Source organism: Salvelinus sp. IW2-2015, unplaced genomic scaffold (assembly GCF_002910315.2).
Source record: "Salvelinus sp. IW2-2015 unplaced genomic scaffold, ASM291031v2 Un_scaffold743, whole genome shotgun sequence".
NCBI classification, from domain to species: domain Eukaryota; kingdom Metazoa; phylum Chordata; class Actinopteri; order Salmoniformes; family Salmonidae; genus Salvelinus; species Salvelinus sp. IW2-2015.
In genome coordinates, this window is record NW_019942602.1 from 225500 (window position 1) to 247754 (window position 22255).

A 22255-nucleotide genomic window follows, 5' to 3' on the forward strand; every position below is an offset into this window, starting at 1 on the left:
TGGGTGTGTGCGTGTGTGTGTGGCTCACTTGGTAGAGCTTGGCGCTTGCAACGCCAGGGTTGTGGGTTTGATTCCCATGGGGGACCAGAATGGGAAAAGTATTCAAAATGTATGCTCTAACTACTGTAAGTTTTTCTGGATAAGAGCATCTTCTAAATGACTAAAATGTGTGTGTGCTGCTGCCCAGTGGTCACTCAGAGGCAACAAAACCACTGTTGTTAATTATTGATTGGCTTTATGTTTCTCTATGGACACCTAGGCTTCTATGCTTATATCATATCTTATCATCCAACATGGATCAACCTAATGGTCTATTAGTAGGCCAATCATCTTGTCATGTTCAATATTTATAATTTTCCAGGGTCTAATCTACTGACTAGTTAATATAAATCCTGTAAAGTATATCTTAAATGTAAAGTGGTTTTCTCAATGTTGTGACTTATGCTTAATCTTGAATTTAGAGGGTACTGTGGTAGTCGTGGTAACAGCACGATATAGACCTCGTGTTTGGAAGTAGCAGGTCATTTGGATTTTGATGGGCACAGATGGAATTTTAAAGTGTGCAAATGATATGCTTTGATGTGTCAATTCAGACCGGCAGAGCTGCGTTAGACAGCTCTTTCAAATGTGATGGAATCATTCGATTTCTATAGTGCCCTAGCTTTTATCACTCACATCTCCTTTGGGGCTGCAGTAACCTCTACTCACGCTATAAAATACCTCCTAGCAGCTGATGGCTGAGTGAAACGTTTATTACAACTGAAGTCATTGAGGGAACCCGCCCATCGATTTCATCCAGGAAGAAAGAGTTCATGGTGGTTTTATTACCTGCTGTTATTTCAATACCTCAGCCACTGCGGGAAGGGCGTGAGCGTTGAGCGTTCTCCCTCGCACTCCTATGTCTGGGGCTCAGCAGAAATATTCCGAAATATTCCGAAATATTCTGCTGAGTCGCGGAGCTGTCACAAAGGGAAATTCAGCATTCAGACCAGCGACGACCTTCCCCAGAGCCCAGGCTCGTCAGATGGAAGAGTGGGTCACAGACCTCTTCAGAGGGGTTGTTGTTAGCCTACTCACTAGGCCATGTTAGATAATGGCACATCTCAGTGGGCGCACAGGATCACTTCAGGGCACACAAAGTATTTCTCTGATCAATTGCATTAGTATCAACAACAAAAATGTGCAAACAATATAGCTGAGTGTTTGTATTATTTATTTTACACAGTCTTTTTTGCTCATCTTTATTAAGGGTGTCAATCATTTCAGACCCGACTGTATAGAGATAGATATATCTCTACATCTTCTTTGGGGCCACTGTAAAGCTTACTCATGATTTGCATGTCTGTATAATAGTGATGGGGGGGGGGACGTGTATTATTTTGGGACAATATTATATCAATATTTGACACAAAGTATTATTTTTTTAATTGCTACTACAGGTAGCGTTAGCTAACGCTATCGGCTGTGGGCCAACCTGTGCCAAAACTCTGGTATTTACCTCCTCTTCTTTTTAAACAGTAAGCCAACATGGTTTCAGCACTTTTATTTCCCTGACTGATCAAAACTAGTTTTGTCATGGCTGGCGCTCGTCTCTCTGCAGCAGACATATGGTGAGCAATATGTTTGAAACATCGAATCACAATCAAATCACAGTATCGAATCACAATCAAATCACAGTATCGAATCGCATATAGAATCACAGTATCGAATCACAATCAAATCACAGTATCGAATCGCAATCAAATCACAGTATCGAATCGCATATAGAATCACAATACATATAGAATCACAATGCATATAGAATGACAATACATATAGAATCACAATGCATATAGAATCACCATACATATAGAATTGTGAGATTCGCCATACATTATCATGTCGGCACCTAAGTATCGAGATGATAACATCGTATCGTGAACTCCCTGGCAATTCCCAGCCCTACTATATAAGGCTCTGGATTCACCCATCTCCCATTTCCTAACCAACAGAGGATGTCTCCTGAAGGTTTGATAAGGTCTCAAACGTTACAACGTAAATGTTCCAGCTCCCTTACTGTTAGGTTATTTTTATTTTATTGAACCTTTATTTAACTATGTGGGTTTTATTTTACTTTATTTACTGAGCTCTGATAATACCTTTCACCCTCTTTTCTGTCATCTCTGTTTTCCACTAAATGTGGGGCCTCAGACTTCACTGATGGTTGATTATATGATGAATTCTCTCCCTCTCCTCTCTGTCTCTCACTGTCTTTCTCTGACTCTCTCTCTCTCTCTCACACTGTCTCTTTCTCTCTCACTGTCTCTCACTATCTCGCTCTCACTGTCTCTCTCTCACTGTCTGTCTCTCACTGTCTCTCTCTCACTTGTCTCCACTGTGTCCTTCACAGTCTCTCTTCATGCTCTCTCACGTCTCTCTCTCACTGGTCGCTCTCACTGTCCTCTCACTCACCTGTCTCTTACTCTCTCACTGATCCTTCTCTCTCACACTGTCTGCGCTCTCAACTGTCTCTCTGCCTCTCCACTGTCTCTTCTTCGCTCGTCGCTCTGCTCACTGTCTCTCTGCACATGTCTCTCTCTCTCACATGTCTCTTCTCTCTGTCTCTCTCCTGTCTACCTCTCACGCTTCTCCTTAGCACTGTCTCTTTCTGCTCTCGACGTCTCGCTCTCCCTTTCTCTCCTCTCACTGTCTCTTCTCTGTCTCTCTCTCTCTCTTTCTCTCTCTTTCTCTCTCTGTCTCTCTCTGTATCTCTCTCCCAGGTGTGAGTTTCTCTCTACATGGGGCTGAGCTCCAATGGCAGAGCCCCCACAGACGCGAGTTCTGCGTCCCCGGCCCTCGGGGTTGAGGCTGCGTATTCTCCTTCCCCCACAACAGGTCGCCAATCAGAATGGAGGGTCCTTGGCTGGGGCCCCGGATTCCCCCAGCACACAGAACAGCGTGCCACCCCCGGTAAGCCATTTGGCACCTCCTAAGGGTACCTCAACCAAATAACATTACCATATGTACTGTTGTGCAGCATCTTTTTAAAGAGCAATTTTATGAGACAAAAAAACTTTTGTGAAGTTGAAATCTGAGTTAGTCATGCACTTATAATTTTTTGTTTTGATTTTAAAGTGAGTTATGAGTTAAATTCTAGGTGTCCACAGAATCAACAACTATGATTGAGTTTGACAATGACGCTGGGTTTTCTGCTGATGTTCTGTCAGTTTTGAAGGATGTGAAGTTGTTAATGGAGAGTTTGGGGGCTGAGACTCCGTTCAAAAGAGCGACTCGACCCTCTGACCCGGGACCAGTAGCATCCTGGACGACAACACCAGGACTGACCCGGCACCAGAGGTAGGTCAATTACAGGTGTGTCATAAGCAGCCTAGTCGATGTGGGTTGAAGCTGGTGCTGCCAGTGTTATTCTTATCCTCCTTGGGGATCTGATAAGACTGTTCTCTCTCTCTTGGGTGAGCTCATTGGTTCTTACTCGTAGTTATGATATAGTCAGTGGAGAACAACGTCTTTGTGATCACGCGATTTTGCAGGTTTCTCCTTACTACAAGCTGTAGAGTCTCGTCATCTTTATCAAGTACACCTTCAACTGCTGGAGACGGAATCTAACAACAAAATCCGGAATCACATGTATGATTTTTATAAATAATGAATTGCATTTATATTGGGCTGACATAAGTATTTGATACCGACCAAACCAGTAGAAATTCCAGCTCTCACGACACTGTAGTTTTTCTTTCAGAAGCCTCCTTGTCTCCACTCCATACCTGTATTAACTGCACCTGCTTTGATCAGTTACACTGTCGATAACAGACCCTTCCACACACTCAATCAACAGATCCAACCCTCCACAATGGCCAAGACCGGATGCTGTCTTGCACATGTCCAGGAGACTAACAACTGTAAGACTGCCAAAGGGCTGGCATAGGGCTAGGACAATCGGCAAGCAGCTGTGAGATAACAATGCTGGCCAGACTTATTAGACAGAAACTTGGAATCAATGCGCGTTCAATCCCTTCGTCTGTGGCTCCATGCAAGCATTCCATCGTGGCAGCTCATGATCTGAGGAAGTGAGGATCAGCAACACACGCAGACTGTCACTCTCCTGAAGAACTGGGCCACAGTCATCCACAGAAACCAGTATAACAGCACCGCCTCATGGATAAATCCAGATGCGCTGCAGCAGCCCTTTCAGCCAGCGCATTGTCCAGGCTCTGTCGCGTGAGCAAGTTTGCCAGAGGGAAACCCATACTCGCGATGATCAGGAGAATGCGACGAATCATGTGTATGATTGAGACAAAAATATGAGCTATTGGTCTACATCCACTCGCGCGTGTTTTGGAGAAAAGAAGTATGAGTACAACCCAAAGAACACCATCCCAACCTGAAAGCATGAGTGGGAACATCATTCTTTGGGATGCTTTTCTGCAAAGGAGGACGACTGCACCGTATTGAGGAGATGGATGGGGCCATGTATCGCGAGATCTTGGCCAACAACACCTCCTTCCCTCGTAAGAAGCATTGAAGATGGGGTGTGGCTGGTTTCCAGCGACAACGACACGACGGACACACACTGGACACAAGGAGTGGTCCTAAGAAGCATCTCAGTCCTGGAGTGGCCTGACCAGTCTCCAGACCTGAACCCAAATAGAAATCTTTGGAGGGAGCTGAAAGTCCGTATTGTCCCAGCGACAGCCCCGAAACCTGAAGGATCTGGAGAAGATCTGTATGGAGGGTGCGCAAAATCCCTGCTGCAGTGTGTGCAAACCTAGTCAGACTACAGGAAAGTCTTGATCTCTGTAATTGCAACGAAGTTCTGTACCAAATATTAAGTTCTGCTTTTCTGATGTACAACATACTTATGTCATGCAATAAAATGCAAATTAATTACTTAAAAATCTAACATGTGATTTTCTGGATTTTGTTTTAGATTCCGTCTCTCATAGTTGAGAGTGTACCTAGATATAAAATTACAGACCTCTACATGCTTGTATAGGGAAAACCTGCAATCGGCAGTGTATCAAATACTTGTTCTCCCACTGTATATAGTATAGGTATAGTCTTGATACCTCCCCACGTCTACCTTTGACTCATTCCTCTCTGCCTCCTTCTTCCAATCCTCTCTCTTTTGACCTCACCTCTCACCTTCCCCCCACTCACAGGCAGGCATACGCTTGACCTCATCTTTACTAGATGCTGTTCTTCCAATATCTCATTGCACACCCTCCAAGTTCCGACACTACCTTGTATCCTTCCCTCTCGCTCTCATCCAACACTTCCACACTGCCCTACTCGCATGTATCGCGCCGTCCCAACCTTCGCTCTCTCTCCCCGCTACTCCTCCTCTTCCATCCTTCTCTTTCCTCTGCTCAAACCAACCTATCTCCTGATTCTGCCTCCTCAACCTCCTCTCTCCCTCTCTGCATCCTTTGACTCGTCTATGTCCCTATCCTCCAGGCCGGCTCCGGTCTCCCCTCCTGTCTGGCTCGACGACTCACTGTGCAGCTCACGAACAGGGCTCCGGGAGCCGACGGAAATGGAGGAAAATCGCCTCCCTGCGGACCTGGCATCCTTTCACTCCCTCCTCTCTACATTCTCCTCTTCTTGTCTCTGCTGCTAAAGCCACTTTCTACCACTCTAAATTCCAAGCATCTGCCTCTAACCCTAGGGAAGCTCTTTGCCACCTTCTCCTCCTCCTGCTAATCCTCCCCCCTCTCCCTCCCTCCTCCCTCTTCGGACTTCGTCAACACATTTTGAAAAGAAGGTCGAAGACATCCGAATCCTCGTTTGCTAAGTCAAACGACACTGCTGGTTCTGCTCCACTGCCCTACCCTGTGCTTTGACCTCTTTCCCCTCTCTCTCCAGATGAAATCTCTGTGTGACGCCGGCCGCCCAACAACCTGCCCGCTTGACCTTATCCCTCTCCTTCTTCTCCAGACCATTTCCGGAGACCTTCTCCCTTACCTCACCTCGCTCATCAACTCATCCTTGACCGCTCTGGACTCCCTTCCGTCTTCAAGAGAGGAGAGTTGCACCCCTTCTGAAAAAACCTACACTCGATCCCTCCGATGTCAACAAACTACAGACCAGTTCCCTTCTTTCTTTTCTCTCCAAAACTCTTGAACGTGCCTCCTTGGCCAGCTCTCCTGCTATCTCTCTCAGAATGCCTTCTTGATCCAAATCAGTCAGGTTTCAAGACTATCATTCAACTGAGACTGCTCTTCTCTGTGTCACGGAGGCGCTCGCACTGCTAAAGCTAAACTCTCTCCTCTGCTCTCATCTTCTAGACCTATCGGCTGCCTTTGTATACTGTGAACCATCAGATCCTCCTCTCCACCTCTCCGAGCTGGCATCTCCGGCGCGGCCCACGCTTGGATTGCGTCCACCTGACAGGTCGTCCCTACCAGGTGGCGTGGCGAGAATCTGCTCCGCACCACGTGCTCTCACCACTGGTGTCCCCAGGCTCTGTTCTAGGCCCTCTCCTATTCTCGCTATACACCAAGTCACTTGGCTCTGTCATATCCTCACATGGTCTCTCCTATCATTGCTATGCAGACGACACACAATTACTATTCTCCTTTCCCCCCTCTGAACCAGTGGCAATCGCATTCTCTGCATGTCTGGCGATCATCAGTGTGATGACGGATCCCACTCAATGCTGAACCTCGGCAGACCCGGGAGCTGCTCCTCTCCTCTCCGGGGAGACTGCCGTTCCATGATCTCGCCATCACGCTTGAACACCACTCCATTGTGTCTCCTCCTCGCAGTCTAGCACCTTGCGTGATCCTGGACAACACCTGTCGTCTCAACTCACATCAAGGCGGTGACCCGTTCCTGTAGTTCTGCTCTACACATTCGCAGAGTACGACCTGCTCACAGAAGCAGCGAGGTCCTAATCCACACTTGTCTCATCTCCCGTCTGACTACTCAATCGCTGTTGGCTGGGCTCCCTGCCTGTGCTATTAAACCCCTACAACTCATCCAGAACGCCGCAGCCCGTCTGGTGTTAACCTTCCCAAGTTCTCTCACGTCACCCCGCTCTCTCCGCTCTCTCCACTGGCTTCCAGTTGAAGCTCGCATCGCACAAGACCATGGTGCTTGCCTACGGAGCTGTGAGGGGAACGGCACCTCCGTACCTTCAGGCTCTGATCAGGCCTACACCCAAACAAGGGCACTGCGTTCATCCACCTCTGGCCTGCTCGCCTCCCTACCTCTGAGGAAGTACAGTTCCGCTCGCCCAGTCAAAACTGTTCGCTGCTCTGGCACCCCAATGGTGGAACAAACTCCCTCACGACGTCAGGTCAGCGAGTCAATCACCACTTCCGGAGACACCTGAAACCCACCTCTTTAGGAATACCTAGGATAGGATAAAGTAATCCTTCTAACCCCCCCCTCCTCTAAAAGAGTTAGATGCACTATTGTAAAGTGGTGTCTACTGGATATCATAAGGTGAATGCACCATTTGTAGTCGCTCTGGATAAGAGCGTCTGCTAATGACTTAAATGTAAATGAAATGTAAATATAACCTTGAAGGGCATTAGATTATCTTATGAGCAAAGCACTTTAGCTAACCGCTCTATTAAATGTTATGCTGCTAATGGTAAAATATATAAAGTCACTTTGGTCAAAACCTTATAGTGGTTACTCCCTCCCTCTGTTTCTCTCCCAGTCGAAACTAGTCCTAGTGGCTTGTGCTTCAGCGATGGCAAGTGCCACATCGACTACATCCTGGTTTACAGGAAGTCTGGTCCGCAGTCGGAGAAGAGGGAAATATTTGAGCGCAACATCCGGGCCGAGGGCTTGCAGATGGAGAAGGAGGCGAGTACTACTGAGTATTACAGTATATTATAGTATTACAGTAACATAGTATTACAGTAACAGTATATTATAGTATGACAGTATTACAGTAGTCACTGAAGCTCTGCCTGTCACTCATAAACCAACGCAAATGTGCTGATGGCAAGTTTCACCCTCAATCCTGTTTAGAAGGAGCAGGGAAGCAATTGTGCTGAGTGTGTGCGCGTGTGTGTGCTTTTGCATGTGTCTGAGTGGCTGACGCCTAGTGTGCTGACGCAGTAACATCAAGGTCATCATGTGGAGCATTCAAAGAGACTATGCCTCTTCTTCTCTCTTTTAACATCATAATTTGCTTCTCTCCTGCATGGAGATGCTTTGTTATTTTTAGGTCCTGCGAGGGTAGCTTTTTCTTTTAGTCAGACTGCTTATGATGACAACAAGATGCAAGGTAGAATTCTTCTGGAAATTATCCGAAAATGCAGTACTGACTATATTTATTTTTATTTTTATTTTATTTCACCTTTATTTAACCAGGTAGGCTAGTTGAGAACAAGTTCTCATTTGCAACTGCGACCTGGCCAAGATAAAGCATAGCAGTGTGAACAGACAACACAGAGTTACACATGGAGTAAACAATAAACAAGTCAATAACATGGTAGAAAAAAAAGAGAAATATAACTGTGCTACTGGGATTTTGAAGAAATCAAACACACATAGTTTGTTATCTTTTAAAGATCCTAGTAAAAACTTTTCCGCAGCCATGACAGCGAATGCCTGTCAACTGTTCTGAGATCAGTCACAGGAAATTGATGTCACAGGAAATGATGAGAGAGAAAAGAAAATCAATATTTAAACTGTCCCTTTCCTCTTTATGTCCAGTTGTGAAATCCATAAACCTCTCTACTGAAGCTGGATACATGTGTGGCAACATGATTTAGAATAGAAACATTTTAATTTAAAACATTAGATTTTATATTATTTAAATGTATTTATGTGCTAAGAAACTCTTCTAAGAAATAGTATCAACAGGACATAATACTTCTAATACTGGGTCTTTTCCCCTCCAACAGTTGTCTGTGTGCAACAGTGATGTGATCTTCCTGAAGCTGCATGCTCCCTGGGAGGTGCTGTGTCGCTACGCAGAGCTTATGAACATTCGGATGCCGTTCAGGTGGGGAGACGAACACACAGCCTCTGTAGTTCCAGACACTCACACACATAAATCACATCGACAAACAGGTTCCCACCACACACACTGCCTGTCTCTCTCTGTCTCTCTGTCTCTCTGTCTCTCTGTCTCTCTGTCTCTCTCTCTCACTCAGTCTCTCACTCACTCACTCACTCACTCACTCACTCACTCACTCACTCACTCACTCACTCACTCACTCACTCACTCTCTCACTCACTCACTATGAATCTACAGTTATTTGCAATGCACTTTTATAAGATAGAATGGTGAGGGGGCTCTAGAGGGGTCAGATTCTAACACATGCGAGCACCGTGTGTTCCCGAGGCATAAGTGACCTAGACTGCTAGACCGCCCAGGCCACTGCAATGCATTAATGCACTGAGATTTTTAATAGTTTAATAGTTGATAATGTTGTGGGGGTTTTCAGGAGGAAAATCTATTACATGCATCGACGGTACAAGTTCATGAGTAGGTGAGTGCGAATTGATTTATTGGTTGAATTTTGGGGCACAACCCTAATGTTAATGGTCTCTGGCTATGTTTGATGTGGTTTTGGGTTTTCTGTCACCATCCAGGATGGAGAAGAGAATCAACAGATTTCGAGGATGGCTGCCTCGCAAACCCATGAAATTTGACAACAACACCCTTCCTGACCTGGAGGAGAATGAAAGCTTTACCGCCCCCTTCAGTCGCTCCAGAATACATCAGTGAGTGTGTGTGTGTGTGTCCACCACCAGGTTGGTATATGTTTTTTCCTTGCTAACACAAAGGTGAAGATGAATCAATGTCTTCCATCTTTAAACCACAAGTCTTAGTTTTAGGGTACCACATTTTTGCAATGTAAACAAATGAACAAAATTTCCTTGTGGGTGTGGTCCAATTTTAGGGCCCTTTTTGGGGGGCTCACAAGCGCCCGTCGAGGCAAAATGATATAGAWTGCACTGAGATGACATCAGGCCAAAATGGTGTGCTTTTCAAAAGCTCAATAAATGGAATGATCTAGAAGAAATATGATCTAGGATCCTTTTCTGTATCTATATTATGTTACAGTTTCACCATTCACAACAAAGACACGTTCTTCAACAACGCTACCAGGAGTCGCATCGTCCATCATATCTTGCAAAGYGTCAAATATGAGGAGGGCAAAGACAAAATGGGTGAGATTGTCATCGTCGTCTAACACAGTTACAAATGGCCTCTGGATAATACATTTACATTGTAGTCATTTAGCAGACGCTCTTATCCAGGGTGATTTACAGGAGCAATTAGGGTTAAGTGCCTTGTTCAAGGGTACATTGACAGATTTTTCACCTAGTCGGCTCAGAGATTCGAATCAGCGACCTTTCAGTTACTGGCCCAATGCTACTAACCGCTAGGTTACCTGGTGCCTCTCCAAGTAGTACAAGTCCACTGCTAGATGTGTTCCARGTTTGAGATACAGCATGTCTCTGGTGTGTAGAGGGTTTGACGGTGTCTTCATGTTCTTGTTTATGCTCCAGGGCTGAATCGTCTTTTGAGCAATAGTTCATACGAGGCAGCTTTTCCCCTTCATGAGGTAATGCACTGACACTTCACACATTGACTTGGAAGAGAAATATCACTTGTCGGATCTTCATTTGAGACAGTTCGCTACAGCAGGAAAATAATCCTGCGGCAACCAGGAATGTGAATTATTATGTGGTTTATAATTAATGGACTTTTTTGTAGGGGTTGATACATTTTTCGTTAGGGCAAATCAAGTCTGATATTTCAAAGTGGAAATGACACATTTTGAAGCATTTTTAAAACTCAAATACACTACAAGTTTGCATTTCCTGTCAGCAACAAAAGAGTGATCAAATTAAGGTCCTACATCTGTAGTTATGATGGTACATTACGTGTGTGTGTGAACAGGGGAGCTACAGAAGTAAGAACTCCATCCGYACGCATGGGGCAGAGAACCACAGACACTTGCTGTATGAATGCTGGGCCTGGTGGGGTGTGTGGTACAAGTACCAGCCACTGGACCTCATAAGGTACAACACTGTGTTAATACTCCTGCTCTATATGGACATCACAGGTCTAATACAATGTATTATCTGCACCTTGCAGGTTGTCCCTAGATCCTGCAAGCAATACAACTTCACAAGCCACATGTATTAAAGCCACATGAATTAATCAATGAACGAGTGAATTTACTAGATCATTAAAAATCGTATGAAGCCACAACATCATTGCAATGGTGGTACATAATGACCTGTTTGTTGGCGTTTGTCTCCTGGCGGTGTTGTCAGGCGGTACTTCGGTGAGAAAATTGGTCTCTATTTTGCCTGGCTGGGTTGGTACACTGGGATGCTGTTCCCTGCGGCGCTGGTTGGGCTCATGGTCTTCCTCTACGGCTGGTTCACCCTAGACCACTGCCAGGTCAGGTAATGTGAGCTCACCTAATACTCATTGGTCTTCTTCAATTAGGTTTTACCTCATTGTTTTTACCTTAGTATTTTATACATATTTTATCCTTCACTATGTTTGGTCTTGTGTTCTTCCACTAGAAAAAATACCAAACAGACGCATGCTTTACACTAGTGTAAATTTGGCCTTAGTCTGGTAGAAGTCTATTACCAATGCTATCAATGCCTTAGTCGTGTGGCAGCACTGACACAGGCTGATAAATGCATTAAGAATTGATGAGTGAATGGAACCAGGCTAAAAGTTGTCTGTGATTCTCCAGTAAAGAAATCTGCCAGGCCACTGACATCATCATGTGCCCCATATGTGACGAGTACTGCCCCTACCTGAGACTCTCAGACAGCTGCATCTATGCCAAGGTGACTTCCGTACTACCATGTAGAGTATGTTAAACGTTTGCCCCAGACTGAGCAKTGCTGACAAACATCAGGGCAGTTGTGGCTAATTCTGATCCTGGAGAGCCACTGGGTGTGATTCAAATGATTATCTAATGATGGTCATAAAATTAGACCACAGCTATTTTGCGTTAGAGCTGGGCTGAAACAAAAGCCTGCGTACACTGCAGCTCTCCAGGAACAGGGATTTTGTCCTATACTTTTTAGAAAAATATTGCAATTTTTTTGACAAACATTTACTCCAGAGCTATGCCACAGTAACATAAGTGTAACACATTTAGCAAGGTAATCTTTTTACTTTAGATTTTTGTCATTTAGCAGACGCTCTTATCCAGAGTGACTTGCAGTAGTGAATGCATACATTTTCATACTGGTCCCTCATGGGAAACGAACCCACAACCCTGGCGTTTCAAACGTCATGCTCTACCAACTGAGCTACACGGGACTACTTTTTGAGCTTGCTCTGGAAAATGTCTAACGAACAGCCCTCCTTTGTAATCTTTATATACAAATGTGACTACTGTGTGTGTTTGTACTGAATTCATGTTTTCTGAAATCATTTCTCTAAGCAATTGCTCTGTTTCTTGGCTTTAGGTCACCCATCTTTTTGACAACGGAGCAACAGTTTTCTTTGCTGTATTCATGGCTGTGTGGGGTGAGTTATCATTTAGTATAAATARTATAGGTTCAATTTAAAACAKATCTCATTTTATTGWAAAATAAAGTTTAAGAAMTAACTRACTCAACAGTTTWATGGYTCAGCATTCCATGRWCACTATATTTAAGTMWCAGTATTTACAGTGAAGTGTTACAMGGTRCTCCTCAGCATTGCACAAGATCCCAGGCAAAYGGTGTATAGGGAGKGTTAGTGCAGGGCCCAGKCTCCTCATCGTCATAGCAGCAGGGTCTAGGCAGGGAGGATTCAGCCACTACTTCATAACGACAGTAAGCCGGTGGTTTCACACTCTTCAAGTCCTCTGGGAGTTGAATGATGGAGGAAGGGACTGAAACATATGGAATACAGGTGTTATTAACATTGCCTCCTGTTTATTCAAATGAAAGGTCGCATTTCAACCTGCTTAACTTTTGATTTCAGAATGTAGGGAGATCGAAAGTGTTCAGTGGATTTGATAAAGCAAAAACAAGTTTTTGTCAAACTACATACTTGCCTTGGTCAGTTCATGGATCACTGCACTGTGTCAATGCAACATCCCTGGAATAGGCCTACCTGTTGTGAGGAGCTTCCCTGTAGAGGGCAGGTTTTTAAGAGCCTGCTTTAGCCTCGTGTCAAAACTCCAGCACTTCAGCAGGCAGAACACAGCTAGGTAGAACTGCAGGCCAAAGGCCAACAGAAGCGCTAGCCAAATGAAGACCTGGGCGGCTGTGTGAGAAGACAGGTGGGGAAAAAGAGTTAGGGAGAGAAAGAGTGAGTGAAATAAAGGAAGAGAGCAAAGCTGGTAGACTGATGTGGAGGAAGGGATGATCACATGTCTACAGTTTATCCAAAATGTCCCTGGGGAAATGGACCCAGATTAGGCCTAGCACATGTGGACAAGAGCTCCTAATGGCCAGGGCCAAGCATTTTGCAACATATAGCAAAGTAACCATACAGAAGCTGTAGACTGTAACCAGTGTGGTGGAAAAACCACTCAAAGGCAGTCCAATCTCAATGTAAAAAAAGCTTTATTACGAGTATGCATGCAAGGGAAAACCAATTTGACTCGCTATTTGTTCTCCACAGACATTTTATACAGACCAAGGATGGATGGGGTGTTTCACATGCCCTTCAAATGAGTCCGGTACTTCTGCTTATCACCACAGATAGTAGACCTTGAGAAAGACCAATCATATCAAGGACATCGCCACTCCCCCACACATCCTTGAATAACAAGAACCATGAAAGATTGACAGGAAATTAGAACAGGGCAGTTTAGAAACAGTTCTAAAACAGACTGGTTATATTACATATCAGGGAACAGAACAACCTTAAAGACAAGACGAGGAACAGGATGACCTGTGTAACAGGTCATATAAGATTAAAAATCAAATTTACTCTTCCACACCAGTCCTCTTCCATCTGTTTTCCAGAAATGTGCACAATTGAACAATAGGCGTGAACTATGGCTTTAATACACTGTAGATACCGGACTGTAAACTGCCCAAACACTAATCCATACTACCAGTCCTCTCTATTTTCCAGATAGTTCAAATGAGAAATACAAGTTGTGTAATGTATCTTCTATTCTTCTCAGAGAGCTTGGTGACTTCCAAATCTCAGGCGGTGAGTGCGCTGCCAGACTGACTCATATTAAAATAGCTGAAGTTCTTAGTTTTTCAATTATTGATTGCACTGCAAATTCAGACATTGTCTTCAGGGCTAATGGAAACCACTCTCAGAAATGTCCCTGTCGTTCATCTTTTATGGTGAGCAATTTATGATAGAGAGATTTAACTTCAACATACTTTGGATCAGGTATTCATTACACTACATATAATACATATAATACTGTACTGTAAGTCAACAATTTCAATTCAGTTTAACCAAGAAGAATGAATTAACCAACACAAACAATGGAGCAATACTCCAAGGTGCATTCTAGGCCATTTTCACGTGGAAATATAGCACTTGATTTATATGAGTGTGTCACCTATGTGATTCACTCACCCGCCATTGCCTTAGGTTCTGTGTCCCAGACCCAGACGTCTGGCTGGGAAAGGTCCAGAGAGAAGCTGTCATTCTGGGGATGGCCCATCGATCACCTCCTTTACACAGAACCAGGGCCTATCTAGACAAGACGGAGACATTAGCATGTAGTGTTAACCACAGATTGCTTTAGATAACATTTGACTTGACAGAGGCTGTCATAATTATTTCATAAGAGTTTGTGACAGTAGGGTATGCATGTTTCTTCAGTGTAAGTTAGTAGCTATGGTTACTGATTGCATACTTCATGAGTCATGATTTTGTCATACTGTTTACTGTTTTGAATGGTCACGTGTTGATCAGTGGACGTTGTTTGTGATGACTTTACGTGGGTTTCATGTGTACTTAAAGCTGGAATCCAGCGGTGAAACTGCCACATCCGTTTGCGATATTACAACAACAAAGACGTGACTTCAAACAACGAATTGTTTTCCCCTCGGATATCATTGCACACGCCAGAGAACTGCAGAGTATGTACAACGATGTACTTTTACCACGATGCTGGATGCTCATTTCCTCAAAACAATAACAATAACAAATGCGGGTGGGGTGTCCAGTGATGCCGTTTCGCCTATCGCGGATCACTTCCCTAATGTGTTATCTAACGTGTTATCTAATGTGTTAGCGAGACTCATGTATAGGTTAATGTGGTCAAATGCAGGTCATTGTTACACTAAATCTCCACAATTCATCATTTTCTTGAGTGCAATGTCTACCAAAAATATTTGTTTTATCTAACCCTGCCTTTAATCAGTCACAAATTGGCAATGTTATCTCCTTGCTACAAAGTACGGTACTTCAAAGGTCACATTTATTGCGTGAACTGTGCTTCACTCAAATGCATACAATAAAGTAGATCAGCTGAAAACATTAAACAGTTGTTGCTAGAGCAAATTATGTAAAATCTACAAGTGATAAACAACCTAACTGCATTCGGTGCTCATTCAGCTGGTAGATTGCAAGAATTTTCTGTAGTGCAATTATATTCACATTTTAGTCATTTATCTGACACACTATCCAGACACACTTATAATCATGTAGGTGCATACCAGTGGAACCACAGCTATACAATTATGACAATAAAGCAAAACATTTTAAAATACATTTGGGATTAATCGAGGCTAAATAACTGCATAGGTCCTAAGATACTTAATACAGCATGGTACCCCAACTGGTGGCCCGTGGGCCGAATGTGGCCCACGGGTGGATTTATTTGGCCACCAAAGTTTGCTGAGCAAAAAAAATGTTGGGGGGGATTATTATTGTTGGACAGAAAAGACTAAAAAAAGAACAGTTAATCAGCTATAAGATTTTTTTAAATTTTAGGAATCTGTTCAAGTATTCCCACGCATAATAGAGAGACACGACGTGATCATATACTAATGCAAGCAAGGTTTTGAATGATTATGTTTTAGTCAAACATTATCTGTTTGGACCGTCTTTTTGCAGTCCACAAATTATGTTCTGATCCCCTGACGATCCGCTCAAGAAAAAAATGGTCCCGCGGCTGAAAATGATCCCTGCCATACAGTATCGTTGGACTGCCTGTAAATAAGTATAAAACTCAACCTACCTGGGTTTGTCTGGAGAGCAGTGGATCTTGCTGCAGGGCCTTGCTGTTGTCCAACACTGACTATTTCTTGGCATTCACCTACAGTAGAATACCCATTGAAATCGCTTCATTAACATTCTTCTGAAGTGTGCTCCCCTGCTGCTATCTCTGCAGAAACATGTGCCTTTCCACCAAAAGAGCCCGCTAGTCACTGGCCAGCCTCATGAAACTAACTGTCTTGAACTACTAAAACATGTGCCTTTCCATTCAGAGCTACTAGTTAAACAGATCTTAGTCCAGCCTCTGCAAAGAGATTGCTCTGATTGTCAAGTGACACACTGGTAAACAGATTTGTATGGGTTACCCATTGCCAAGGACTTTGTTCAGGAGCACCTACCCTCTCTCTCCAGTGCTTTAAAGGCAGCAGTTGCTTGTTGGTGAAATTACCTATTGCACAGTGTCTGTCCTAAATAGCTAAACTAGTGAACTGAAGTAATAGTATGAATCCTGGCACCCAACAACTGTGCTGCAAAATAATTGTATTATCTGTGTAATGAATACTCAGGAAGAAAAAGGTGTAGATTCACTCGCAGAGTGCAGCAGGTGTTTATTTCACCTTTACAGAAGGCAATGGTCATACACAGGTATGAAAGGCAAACAGGCAGGTGAATAAAAACTAGGACTGAAGGCTATAACTGGTTCTCACAAAAAAAGCTAGGAAAAGGCTTAGTAGAGTCAAAACGAACAATACCTCACAAAGCCACAAACAGAATGAACTGAACTAAATAAGGAGCTGATGAGACCAGGTGAGTAACTAACACAGGTGAAATCAATGAACAAAAATGAAAGACAGGGCTACGTTCAATAACACAACGAAACAGAACACAAGGTTGACTAAGAAAATAAATACAGAACCTTACAATCTGAATGTGGAGAACTACTTGAAGTGATAATTGAATCATTTTGAGTCATGCAAAACAACCTTCCTTCAACTAAGAAAGCGATGGTTGAATTTAAATGGTTCCTGTTTTTGGCAGCAATGCAAGAGATGGTTGAATTTAAATTATTCTGTTTGTAATTGCCAACATTGTTTTATAGCTTGAACACAAGTGTACATATTTGTCCCACATTCAATATGACACATACTCACCAAGCCCTAACAACCCTCAAACACTAACCTAGTTGTGTATTTTAGCAACCGTGTTTCTCGAGTTCTGGAAGAGGCGGCGAGCGGTCCTTGCATATGACTGGGACCTAATTGACTGGGAGGAAGAGGAGGTAAATATACTTTCATTATGATCAGCATCATCAAATTAGAAATAATCTCCCAGGCATAACATGTGTTTGTATTGTAAGAAGATCTTTTCAGATAAAAAAAAAAAATCATTTCTTATAAGATTTTAACAATCATGCCATGAAGGTCCTAGGGACATTCCACTTTGCTGAAATATACAAAATATTACAAGAGGGAGCATTGCCTTGAGATTCCCACTCGGGTTATGACTAGGGTTGATAAGCAGGAACTGGGTTACTGAGATTTTCCACCCAAAGCCAATCCCTTTTCTCAGGATAAATAACAACAAGAAACCGGTAAATGAGTTCTATGAACAGCATGATGCGAAATAGAACTGTTAAATGATATGCCATGTCTAAATCTTCTCTAGGCTACAGCCTTCCTTCTGCTATCGCATATCTGCATGATCAATCATCACCGCTCACGTTGGGGACAGACAGCCCGTCTCAGTATGGAGCACAGAATTTTGTATTTTTGTATTTTTAATGTTGAGGTACATTGATGTAATATTTTTTTATAAACATCCCCTTTCTAAAATGTGGGTTTTAATTGAATAACAAAAATATATACATTCTGCCCACTTATTTTCCTTCCAAATGTGCCGCATGTCCTGCACAGCATAACAGTTTCTCTCCCAACTTCATGGTTTGAGCGATGTCCATATAATACAGTGACACAGTCCACACTCAAAAAATTTAACACTTTAGAATTACACTTCCAGTTTTGGCGGGAAATACCGGGTTACCCGGGAGAAAAGTGATTTGATTCTCGGGATGGAACATTTGTAAAATACCAGGAATATATTCAACCTTGGTTATGAACACTTTGCTGTGTTCTTGAAATACCCACAGTTATGTGTTCTACAGCTGTTTGAAGAAAGCCAAGGAGATGTGTCATGATCACTTTCCTAGAACATTTTGCAGACGTTTGCAGAACATTCTGGGAGCGTTTGTGGCTCAGCCAGCTTTCTGTGTGCTGCAGGAGGAAATCCGTCCCCAGTTTGAGGCCAAATATTCCAAAAAAGGAGAGGATGAACCCCATATCTGGAAAGCCTGAGCCGTACCAGGCCTTTACAGACAAGTACAGCAGACTCATCGTCTCAGCTTCTGGAATCTTCTTTATGGTAAGTCCCTGGAGTAGGTAGGGTGAATATTTAATAATAAATTAATTTGAGTAGGGACAGAATCATTAAAATGGTTTGCATGTTGCCTCATGCTTGCTGCTGTCAAACCAGTTTCCCACTGGTTTTTGTTTGAATTCATTAAAATCTTTAGTAAATGGCCCATGCAGGAATCAAACCCATAACTGTGATGTTGCAAGCAAGCCAACTCAAACCAGTGAGCTATCAATCAGATTTGCCTTGTTGCTATCGGTGTGTCTGACCATAATGTTTTATTGACATACTCAGATCCTGGTGGTGATCGCTGCCGTTTTCGGCATCGTGATTTACCGTGTGATCACAGTCAGCACTTTTGCCGCCTTCGGCTGGGCTCTCATCAGGAATAACTCTCAGGTGGCCACCACCGGCACAGCCGTGTGCATCAACTTCTGCATCATCATGCTCCTCAATGTGGAAGGGCTTTGTTTAGAATTGCATTTAGGATTATGAGATGAAAAATGGCATAATATACAGTTGAAGTCGGAAGTTTACATACGCCTTAGCCAAATACATTTAAACTCAGTTTTTCAAAATTCATGACATTTAATCCTAGTAAAATTTCCCTGTCTTAGGTTAGTTTGGATCACCACTTCATTTAAGAGTGTGAAATGTCAGAATAATATATAGGAATTATTTATTTCAGCTTTTATTTCTTTCATCACATTCCCAATGGGTCAGAAGTTTACATACACTCAATAAGTATTTGGTAGCATTGCCTTTAAATTGTTTAACTTGGGTCAAACGTTTCGGTAGCCTTCCACAAGCTTCCCACAATAAGTTGGGTGAATTTTGGCCCATTCCTCCTGACAGAGCTGGTGTAACTGAGTCAGGTTTGTAGGCCTCCTTGCTCGCACACGCTTTTTCAGTTCTGCCCACAAATTTACTATTGGATTGAGGTGGGCTTTGTGATGGCCACTCCAATACCTTGACTTTGTTGTCCTTAAGCCATTTTGCCACAACTTTGGAAGTATGCTTGGGTCATTGTCCATTTGGAAGACCCATTTGCGACCAAGCTTTAACTTCCTGACTGATGTCTTGAGAAGTTGCTTCAATATATCCACATAATTTTCCTGCCTTATGATGCCATCTATTTTGTGAAGTGCACCAGTCCCTCCTGCAGCAATGCACCCCCACAATATGATGCTGCCACCCCCCGTGCTTCATGTTTGGGATGGTGTTCTTCGGCTTGCAAGCCCCCCCCTTTTTCCTCGAAACATAACAATGGTCATTATGGCCAAACAGTTCCATTTTTGTTTCATCAGACCAGAGGACATTTCTCCAAAAAGTACGATCTTTGTCCCCATGTGCAGTTTCAAACCGTAGTCTGGCTTTTTATGGCGGTTTTGGAGCAGTGGCTTCTTCCTTGCTGAGCGGCCTTTCAGGTTATGTCAATATAGGACTCGTTTTACTGTGGATACAGATACTTTTGTACCTGTTTCCTCCAGCATCTTCACAAGGTCCTTTGCTGTTGTTCTGGGATTGATTTGCACTTTTCGCACCAAAGTACGTTCATCTCTAGGAGACAGAACACGTCTCCTTCCTGAGCGGTATGACGGCTGCGTGGTCCCATGGTGTTTATACTTGCGTACTATTGTTTGTACAGATGAACGTGGTACCTTCAGGCGTTTGGAAATTGCTCCCAAGGATGAACCAGACTTGTGGAGGTCTACAATTTTCTTTCTGAGGTCTTGGCTTATTTCTTTTGATTTTCCCATGATGTCAAGCAAAGAGGCACTGAGTGTGAAGGTAGGCCTTTAAATACATCCCCAGGTACACCTCCAATTGACTCAAATTATGTAAATCTGCCTATCAGAAGCTTCTAAAGCCATGGCATCCTTTTCTGGAATTTTCCAAGCTGTTTAACTTCTCTGGGATATGTGGGACGCTAGCGACAGCCAGTGAAATTGCAGGGCGCCAAATTCAAAACAACAGAAATCTCATAATTAAAATTCCTCAAACATACAAGTATTATACACCATTTTAAAGATAAACTTCTCGTTAATCCAGCCAAAGTGTCTGATTTCAAAAAGGATTTACGGCGAAAGCACACCTTGCGATTATGTTAGCTCAGTACATAGCCACAGAAAAACACAGCCATTTTTCCAGCCAAAGAGAGGAGTAACAAAAAGCAGAAATAGAGTTAAAATGAATCACTAACCTTTGATGATCTTCATCAGATGACACTCATAGGACTTCATGTTACACAATACATGTATGTTTCGTTCGGTAAAGTTCATATTATATCCATAAAGCTGAATTTAGGCGGGACGCTACTGTCTCACTTGGCCAAAAGCCAAAGAAAATGCAGCGCGCCAAATTCAAATAAAATACTATAAAAATCTAACTTTCATTAAATCACACATGAAATATACCAAATTAAAGCTACACATGTTGTGAATCCAGCCAACATGTCTGATTTCAAATTAGCTTTTCGGCGAAAGCACACCAAACGATTATGTTAGGTCAGTACATAGCCACAGAAAAACACAGCCATTTTCCCAGCCAAAGATAGGAGTCACAAAAAGCAGAAATAGAGTTAAAATGAATCACTAACCTTTGATGATCTTCATCAGATGACACTCATAGGACATCATGTTACACAATACATGTATGTGTTGTTCAATAATGTGCATATTTATATCCACAAATCTCGGTTTACATTGGCGCCATGTTCAGAAATGCCTCCAAAATATCCGGAGAAATTGCAGAGAGCCACGTCAAATAACAGAAATACTCATCATAAACTTTGATGAAAGATACATGTTTTACATAGAATTAAAGATACACTTGTTCTTAATGCAACCGCAGTGTCAGATTTCCCCAAAACTTTATGGAAAAAGCACACCATGCAATAATCTGAGACGGCACTCAGATATAACAACATTTCTCCGCCATGTTGGAGTCAACAGAAATACGAAATTACATCATAAATATTCCCTTACCTTTGATAATCTTCATCAGAATGCACTCCCAGGAATCCTAGTTCCACAATAAATCGTTGTTTTGTTCGATAATGTCCATTACTTATCTCCAAGTAGCTAGCACGTTTAGTGCACATGTCCAAATGCTCGCGCAGATGCAGGCGAACTCGGACGAAAACTTCAAAAAGTTATATTACATGTTGAATAAACTGGTCAAACTAAGTAGAGAATCAATCTTCAGGATGTTGTTATCATATATATCCAATAACGTTCCAACCGGAGAATTCCTTCGTGTCTGTAGAAGTAATGGAACGCAAGGCGATATCATGTGGAATGCGCAATCTGGCAATCTGCCAGACCACTGACTCATTCCCCTCTCATCCGGCCCCACAACACAGTATAAGCTTCATTCTACAGACTGTTGACATCTAGTGGAAGGCGTAGGAAGTGCAAACAGATCCATATCTTACTGGGGATTGAATAGGCGATGAGTTGAACATCGACCAGTCTCAGAATTCTCACTTCCTGTTTGGATTTTTTTCTCAGGTTTTTGCCTGCCATATGAGTTCCGTTATACTCACAGACATCATTCAAACAGTTTTAGAAACTTCAGAGTGTTTTCTATCCAATAGTAATAATGATATGCATATATTAGCATCTGGGACAGAGTAGGAGGCCGTTCAATTTGGGCACGCTATTCATCCAAAAGTGAAAATGCTGCCTTCTATCACAAAGAAGTTAAAGGCACAGTCAACTTAGTGTATGTAAACTTCTGACCCACTGGAATTGTGATACAGTG

General features: G+C 43.0%; 1 protein-coding gene across 1 annotated transcript in view; it reads left to right on the top strand.

Moving 5' to 3' along the window:
• Nucleotides 1-22255, top strand: part of LOC112068817 (anoctamin-4-like) — a 49392-nt gene that overhangs the window by 18692 nt on the left and 8445 nt on the right. The window contains 16 exon segments of the mRNA XM_070438313.1: nucleotides 2760-2840; nucleotides 3281-3340; nucleotides 7667-7815; nucleotides 8865-8965; nucleotides 9411-9455; nucleotides 9559-9690; nucleotides 10034-10140; nucleotides 10483-10538; nucleotides 10877-10998; nucleotides 11257-11391; nucleotides 11694-11790; nucleotides 12421-12481; nucleotides 17278-17360; nucleotides 18358-18393; nucleotides 18395-18499; nucleotides 18785-18946. Coding sequence (XP_070294414.1) covers nucleotides 2760-2840; nucleotides 3281-3340; nucleotides 7667-7815; nucleotides 8865-8965; nucleotides 9411-9455; nucleotides 9559-9690; nucleotides 10034-10140; nucleotides 10483-10538; nucleotides 10877-10998; nucleotides 11257-11391; nucleotides 11694-11790; nucleotides 12421-12481; nucleotides 17278-17360; nucleotides 18358-18393; nucleotides 18395-18499; nucleotides 18785-18946 — 1532 coding nt within the window.